General features: G+C 37.9%; 1 protein-coding gene across 1 annotated transcript; it reads left to right on the forward strand.

Moving 5' to 3' along the window:
* Window positions 1-470: 470 nt before the first annotated feature.
* Window positions 471-6,518, forward strand: Faa (fumarylacetoacetate hydrolase). Its single transcript, XM_075304614.1, has 5 exons — window positions 471-689; window positions 1,212-1,295; window positions 1,369-1,502; window positions 5,365-5,966; window positions 6,028-6,518. Exons 1-5 carry the CDS (start codon window positions 603-605, stop codon window positions 6,369-6,371), a joined length of 1,251 nt encoding a protein of 416 aa, XP_075160729.1. The 5' UTR covers window positions 471-602; the 3' UTR covers window positions 6,372-6,518.
* Window positions 6,519-8,591: the final 2,073 nt, after the last annotated feature.

Consider the following 8,591-nt stretch of genomic DNA (forward strand, 5'->3'; position numbering starts at 1 on the left):
TTGCACCACGGTGGCTCCCAGCTATTCCCTAACAAGAATTCTCTTTGAAGTTTATTCCAAAAATTAGCGATGCTTACGGCGAAAAATGTGTAAGTTCCAAAGATAAATCTTCTGACAATTCGTTTTGATGTTTTCGTCAGTTTCGAATATTAATTTTCCGTAAAGAGAAAATCCATAAAAAATTAAATTAAATAAAAAATAAATTTCCTAATTTTATTTATAGTAAAACTTTTTTTATTTCGACAAAAAAATATATCATGAGATACATTTAAAATAAACTCGAAACTTATTGGGAGATATGTGTTAAGGTTTGCGTTTTTTATTAGCTCTGATTGTGTATTAGAAAATTTTATAGATGATTTTTGTATTTTAATATGTTACCAAATAGCGTACCCAAATGAGAACTTTGCCATCACTGATCTCAACTCATGAATGACCGTAGGTTTCGATCTCATTCACATACATTCGATCGCTCAGTCATCGTTCAACTGGCAGCTAAGCAAGTTCTATTCGCTGCATTCGTGATCGCGGCAGCTCTAGTGTTTTATCCAAGAAATATAAATTCTAGTTTGAATTTAAAAGAATATCAAAAAATATCCACAATGGCAGTTAGTTTTGTTCACATTCCAGCTGGCAGCGATTTTCCTTTGGAGAATCTTCCCTATGGTGTATTTTCGACAAAAAGCAATGTAAGTGCAGGTGGTGTTTATCCATGGTTAATATCACCTATCTAACGTAACAAGTCAGTAAATCATACCGATAAAGTCAAGCCCATGTGGGATAGTACGAGATAATAAAAAAAAACAACAACTAGCATCCATTTGCATTAACAAACGGCGGGCCGCGGCTGATGGCTATTGAAAATCCTGTTCTTCTTATGAAAGCGTCGCATTAAAAATAGTTGATATTCTAAAATATTAACTGGGCGCCTAGAATGATCTGCATAATGCCTTTGAAAAAAACAAAATTTACATAAATTAAAAAGACTTGTTTCCCACCAGAGCAAGCTACCATGTACGCTCGTGAGCATCAACCAACAGCAACCACATGTATCCAAGTACCGGCGATAAGAAAGAAAATAAAAAAAGAACAAGTCAACACATTTTCAAATATAATAAAAAAGCAGTCGGAATTTCTTTACAGTGATAATCCACAGATGTTGTTTATCTTTTATGTTAATTTATCTTTTTTCTCACCCCCCACATTTTTAGCCACGCAAACGTTTAGGTGTTGCTATTGGTGAGAGCGTTTTGGATTTAAGCGCTGTTGCTGCATTCTATCCCCCTGAAGTTCAGGTTTGTTATATAGCACATTTTGTATAACAGATTTGTTTTGTTTATAACGAATATCCTTGTTTGTTATCTGCAGGATGCTTTGAATGCCGAAACCCTTAACAAGTTAATGAGTCTTGGCTACACCGCCTGGAATGTAGTTCGTTCAAGAACCCGTGAATTATTATTGAAAAACTCACCTCTAGAACAAAATCCTGCTTTGTTGAAAAGGTGAGTGAAGGGTGAAATTTAGAACATTAAGGTCTGGGATGATAAATAGCAGGCTGATAAGTCCCTGGTCTGACACATAGATGGCGTCGCTAGTATTAAATGCATATTATTTTTATATAGTACCAACCTTCAAATGATTCGTGTCAAAATTTGACGTTTGTAAGTCAATTAGTTTGTGAGATAGAGCGTCTTTTGTGAAGCAACTTTTGTTATTGTGAAAAAAAATGGAAAAAAAAAAGAATTTCGTGTTTTGATAAAATACTGTTTTCTGATGGGAAAAAATACGGTGGAAGCAAAATCTTGGCTTGATAATGAGTTTCCGGACTCTGCGCCAGGGAAATCAACAATAATTGATAGGTATGCAAAATTCAAGCGTGGTGAAATGAGCACGGAGAACGGTGAACGCAGTGGACGCCCGAAAGATGTGGTTACCGACGAAAACATCAAACAAGTCCACAAAATGATTTTGAATAACCGTAAAATGAAGTTGATCGAGATAGCAGAGGCCTTAAAGATGTCAAAGGAACGTGTTGGTCATATCATTCATCAATATTTGGATATGCGGAAGCTCTGTGCAAAATGGGTGCCGCGCGAGCTCACATTTGACCAAAAACAACAACGTGTTGATGATTCTGAGCGGTGTTTGCAGCTGTTAACTCAAAGTTAAAATAAAGTGTTGTTCCACCAAGACAACGCATCGTGCCACAATTCATTGAGAACGATGGCAAAAATTCATGAATTGGGCTTCGAATTGCTTCCCCACCCACCATATTCTCCAGATCTGGCCCCCAGCGACTTTTTCTTGTTCTCAAACCTCAAAACGATACTCGCAAGGAAAAAATTTGGCTGCAATGAAAAGGTGATCACCGAAACTGAGGCCTATTTTGAGGCAAAACCGAAGGAGTACTACCAAAATGGTATCAAAAAATTGGAAGGTCGTTATAATCGTTGTATCGCTCCTGAAGGGAACTATGCTGAACACTAAAAACGAATTTTGACAAAAAAAAATTATTTTTCTTTGTTAGACCGGGGACTTATCAGCCAACCTGTTAGTTTTGAAAGGTACCGCATCAGATTTAAGAATGTGCTTCTCTAAGCACAAATGTAATTATCTCTTTGTGCATGGTGGCAGGCGAAGCAGTTTTGGGCGACGAACAAATGCAATAATAATAAGGGAGCCACGCTGGTGCTATGGTTAGCATGCTCGCTTTGCATACAAATGGCATGGGTTCAATACCAGTTCCGACCAAACACCAAAAAGTTTTTCAAACGTCATGGGCCAGCCTATGACGTGTTTACCCTTCGTGTAATCGATCCCAAAAGACTTTCGACTTCACTTTTCCGACCGATGGGACAGTCTTCTTCCAAGCAAATGCTTCGGGTAGAATATATTGGTCCCTGGTGTATGTCTGGTGTATTGCAGTACATAGGTTAGGTTAGGTTAGGTTATGTGGCAGCCCGATGTATCAGGCTCACTTAGACTATTCAGTCCATTGTGATACCACAGTGGTGAACTTCTCTCTTATCACTGAGTGCTGCCCGATTCCATGTTAAGCTCAATGACAAGGGACCTCCTTTTTATAGCCGAGTCCGAACGGCGTTCCACATTCCAGTGAAACCACTTAGAGAAGCTTTGAAACCCTCAGAAATGTCACCAGCATTACTGAGGTGGGATAATCCACCGCTGAAAAACTTTTTGGTGTTCGGTCGTAGCGGGAATCGAACCCACGACCTTGTGTATGCAAGGCGGGCATGCTAACCATTGCACCACGGTGGCTCCCATTGCAGTACATGACTAGTTCTGTCTTTGCAGGATTTACCCCATTCTCCATCGCCCATTTCTCTGTCATCCGGAGGGCTCTCTGTTTAATATCTCTAATTGTGGATGGGGACTTTTCCCAGAAGGTTGTTTATAGCAACTTTGCAAAAAATAGGAGATAGAACTCATCCTTGGGGAGTGCGTCTGTTCATATACCTTTGTGTGTTTGCTTGTCCTAGAGTGGCTGAAATACGTCTCTTCGTTAGAAGTTCGTCTAACATGGACGATGTCTAGAGAAGCCACAATTGTGTATTCGTTGACAGATAGAGAGCTTTCAATAAATGCAGTCTCAGTAGACCAGCCCTTCGAGTAAGCATGTTGTCGTTTCGAGAACAATCGTGAATCGATGCTAGTTCTATGATAAATATCTATCATCCTTTCCAGGGAGCCACCGTGGTGCAATGGTTAGCATGCCCGCCTTGCATACACAAGGTCGTGGGTTCGATTCCTGCTTCGACCGAACACCAAAAAGTTTTTCAACGGTGGATTATCCCACCTCAGTAATGCTGGTGACATTTCTGAGGGTTTCAAAGCTCCTCTAAGTGGTTTTAGTGCAATTTGGAATGCCGTTCGGACTCGGCTTAACATGGAATCGGGCAGCACTCAGTGATAAGAGAGAAGTTCACCAATGTGGTATCACAATGGACTGAATAGACTAAGTGAGCCTGATACATCGGGCTGCCACCTAACCTAACCTAACCTATCATCCTTTCCAGAGTCTTAAGAAGGAAAGAGAATAAGCTGATTGGTCGGAAATCCTTCGCACTTGATAAAGAGGCTTTTCGCGCTTTAGGTATGAAAACGACTTTTGTTTCCCTCCACTTTCCTCGAATATATGCTAAGTTGATACATCCTTTATATATCGCCGACAACCAAGGGATAATTCTGCCAATCACACCGCCGGAGTGATCCGGCGGATTTGAATGGTCCAAAACTATTTAAAGTCCATTTTATTCTAGATACAATTCCCTCGATAGGAAATGACCGCTGAGCTTATGTGGCACCGCCAGAACATGGTTCAACCGTCTGATTTCCAGGAAAATGTGTGTACAATAGTATCTCCAGCGTCTCCTCACTGGACGTTGTCTAATTGCCCTCCGATGTTTTAATGAAACCTGGAGCGGAGTTAGTGGATTACCTTTCATACCTTCCGTAGTCTGGAAGCCTCGGACGTATTCTCAATACTCAGTTCTCGTTAATATCCTCTATGATTCATCTTGTAAGCGTCCCTCCGGAGCTCTGGTATATCAAAGGACACTTTGTATGCGCTTTGAATTCACAAAGTAATCCGGCATAGTATAACCCATGACCCTATTACCATTCAGGTAAACGATCTCAAAACGAGGTCGATTTCGTTCTTGCGGGTGATGGAACAGTGTTCGCCTTCTTCCGAGCAACTACGTCTAATTTACTACCCCTTGGTTATCGGTGTGTATCGGGGAATGTATATTTCATCGATTGTTACGAAACTACTCTGGATCTTTGGGATTGCGCTAAAACAGCATCGAACACTGGTCTGATGATTTTACGGAAGTGCCTGATATACAGAATAGGAAAATGCTTTCTTCGTCTTCTTCCCAGCAAGTACATCGGGTGAAATCTGCTGATTCTTGGTTTCTGATGTGTACCGGAGAATCCATCTTTCCTCAACTATCACGAAACTACTCTGGAACTCTCAACGATTGCGATGAAACATCGAACTACTCTGAAATGGTATTTGTAGTACAGTAAAGGGAAAGAGTCTCCGTACACGATATCCAAAAAAAAAAAACAAGAGTCGAAACCTCTGACCGATATTGCTCTTTTTCGATGTTTATACAATCCTTTGAAAATCCCACTATTTCAGGAGGTAAGAACGCAAATAGGGGTCATATAACTGAAATTTCGAAGGTATCTGTTTTGGAAGAATGTACTTGGATGGATTCTACTTAACATATGTTTGTTGTCTTCCCGTCGACTCGAAAATCTCTATTAAATATCTAAGAATCTAAAGCCAAATTCTTCTTTCATGTTCTATAACTCGTTCTTATGTTTTCCTTTCAGCGCTCTGGTACCCCAAAAAGAATGTCAAATGCATCTGCCAGCCGATATCGGAGACTATACCGATTTCTATTCCTCCATTCATCATGCTACCAATGTGGGTATTATGTTCCGTGGCAAGGAAAATGCTCTTATGCCCAACTGGCGTCATATTCCAGTTGGTTATCATGGACGTGCTAGTTCAGTGGTGGTCTCAGGTACTCCAATACGTCGTCCTTTAGGTCAAACTTTACCTGTAGATGGTCAACCCCCTGTATTTGGACCATGCAAGTTATTAGATTTTGAATTGGAAATGGCCTTCTTTATTGGAGGACAAGGTAATCAATTGGGTGAGCGTATTCCAGTTGAAGAGGCATGGAAGAATGTCTTTGGTTTCACTTTGATGAATGACTGGAGTGCTCGTGATATTCAAAAATGGGAATATGTGCCATTGGGTCCATTCACTGCCAAGAATTTGGGTACGACAATTGCCCCATGGGTAATACCGGTGGCTGCTTTGGAACCTTTCTTAGTTGATAATTACCCCCAGCAACCAGAAGTGTTCCCCTATTTGAAACATTCGAAACCTTTCAATTTCGATATCAATTTGGAAGTATTTTTGAAACGTGAGTACTCATAACCTCAAATGCCAAGATTTCCAATTTTAAGACTGCAATTTAATTTCAGCTGAAAATTCAACCGAATCCAAGATTTGCAAATCAAATTTCAAAAATCTATACTGGACCCCCATGCAACAGATTGCCCATCACACTGTAACCGGTTGTAATGTCCGCCCTGGCGATTTAATGGCTTCCGGCACTATCAGTGGCGAAACAGATGACTCTTATGGTTCGATGTTGGAATTAAGCTGGCGTGGTTCAAAAACCATCAATTTGAATGATGGCTCTGTTCGCAAATTCCTTCAAGATGGTGATGAGGTTATCATTCGTGGTCATTGTGAGCGTAACGGTTTGAGAATTGGTTTTGGTGAATGTGCTGGTAAAGTTTTGCCAGCCGTGCCATTTAAATAGGGATGAGCAGTAGAAGTCAATTGACTCACAAGTCGTGTACCGAGATTGTAGAAAGTGCATTTCTTTTCTATTGTAAATTTAACAATAGTTTTTAAGACTTTATTGGCTTTAATATGAATATTGAATAAAATTTTTAATAAAGATTAAGGGGTTTATTTATTTAATCTTGTATGATGACAGAACTTTTATTAACATGTATGTGAGTTTAGAAATCCATTGTCAACCTTAATCTGATGTTAATCGTATGATGTGTGGCGAAGTCCTAACGTAGACATATTTTAGGCAACCTAGGGCAAGCAAAAATTGGAATCTACAGTGTGACTGATATGATTGTGACCAACTTCATGTTAATTTAGGCTATGTACTATACTTAGCCTATTCAGTCCATTATGATACCACAAGTGGAGAATTTCTCTCTTATCAATAATTGCTGCCCGATTCTATGCGTAGCTCAATGACCAGAGACCTCCTTTTTATTGCAAAGTCCGAACAGAAATGTCCCCGGCATTACTAAGAGGCGGTAATACACCGCTGAAAAACTTTTTGATGTTTGGTCGAAACTGGAATTGAACCCATGGCGCTTTGTGTGCTAGGCGTGCATGCTGGCCATCATACCACTGTGGCTCTCTTCAGGTTGCAGTCATTTCTAAACCGCTTGTCTGACAGCTGACAGTTTTAGTCTATTGACAATTCATGTTATTGTTTATAACCTTACAAAAGCATTTTGATCTATCACAGAAAAAAATATCACCATAATATTTCCAATTAAAAAGTTAATTGAAGTTGAAAATTTTTTCAATTAATAAATTACTTGATACAATTAACTTTTTAATCATGATAGAAACATTAAGTTAATTAAGTCAATGATTGAAATTTTTAAAATGTTTAATTAAAAAATTAATTGATACTATTAACTTTTTAATCAAATTCGAAAGACTAATTCACTTAAAAAAGTGCTGATTTTTTTTACTTTTTTAATTAAAAATGTATTTCAAACAATCATTTGTTAATCCAAATAAAAACTCTAAGCCAATCTAACTAAGTAATTAAAAATAGTTACTTTTTTTAATTAATAAATTAATTGCGTTTTGCAATCAACATCAATTAAATTTTTAATTGAATCAATTAAAAATTTAATTGAATTTTGCTGAAAAAATCAATTAATTTTTTAATCAAGAATTTTTTCTATGCCCAATTAAAACTGTGATTGATACTATAATTTTCGTGATTGACGACATTTCAATTAAAAAATTAATTGGATCAATTAATTTGGTGATTGAATCAGAGAAAATATTTTTTGTGTGATTGCATTCACTAATAATGGAATTCAAACATAATTGCTTTATATTTGGCTGGAAATCCATAAGTGGTAATTATTAGAGCCTTCAAGCATTTAAATGTGAATAAATCATTTGTTTCTCATACCATTGCTTGTTAAGGTGATACTCCCAGTAGGATTTGTGGACCAAAATAAACGGTAAGGGATTTGAAAAATGAGCTTGAACTATAGCCATTGAAGTTCCAAAAAGTGAAAGAGCTCACCGATTCACAAAAAGGCTGGAAAGAGCCAAGGAGTTGCTTAGCTTGCACAGAAGTGCTCAGTTACCAAATTTAGTTTTCTCCGAGGGAAATTTGTGAAGAAAAAACTGACCGGGTTGTCATTCCAAAGAGGTCAGCTGGCCACCAGAATTCAAGCATACTGCCCTAAAGATAGCATGGTAGCCCTGGACATTCCAACAGGACTCAGCAAACCCAGAGAAGGAATATGATCACCTCAAACATCAAGCAAAATTTTATATTTGGATGGGAAACATGTAACATGTTTGTCGCAACCATGTAATTTTTTTTTTTTTGGAAATTATGTAATTGATTTCGGCTAAGATTTTATGTTTAGCGAGAAAATAATATTTTGGCGGCAAAAATGTTCCTGCACAGAAAAAATGTCCGTAGTTAAACTAATGCTAAATTTAACTTATTTCTATTGGAAAAAATTTATTTGCTTGCAGTTAAATTTTACTATTTTATCGAAATTTTCCACAGCTCAATGAAATCTTACTTTTTTAAGTATGTCTCAAAAATTTTATGAACTAAACGTGAGTATAAAATTCAATGACCGTACACATAAGTTCGATATGAACTAAAGCAAAAGAAGATTTTCCCAAAAATAGTAAGAATGAACTACTGTATGATTAAAATGGCCATGATTTGGCGCCAATGATT

Source organism: Haematobia irritans, chromosome 4 (assembly GCF_050003625.1).
Source record: "Haematobia irritans isolate KBUSLIRL chromosome 4, ASM5000362v1, whole genome shotgun sequence".
Lineage (NCBI taxonomy): Eukaryota > Metazoa > Arthropoda > Insecta > Diptera > Muscidae > Haematobia > Haematobia irritans.

Coding starts and splice junctions, on each gene's coding strand:
- Faa (XM_075304614.1), top strand. CDS start 603: ATGGCAGTTAGTTTTGTTCACATTCCAGCTGGCAGCGATTTTCCTTTG. Junction 690..1,211: donor TATTTTCGACAAAAAGCAAT/GTAAGTGCAGGT, acceptor CCACATTTTTAG/CCACGCAAACGTTTAGGTGT. Junction 1,296..1,368: donor TCTATCCCCCTGAAGTTCAG/GTTTGTTATATA, acceptor TGTTATCTGCAG/GATGCTTTGAATGCCGAAAC.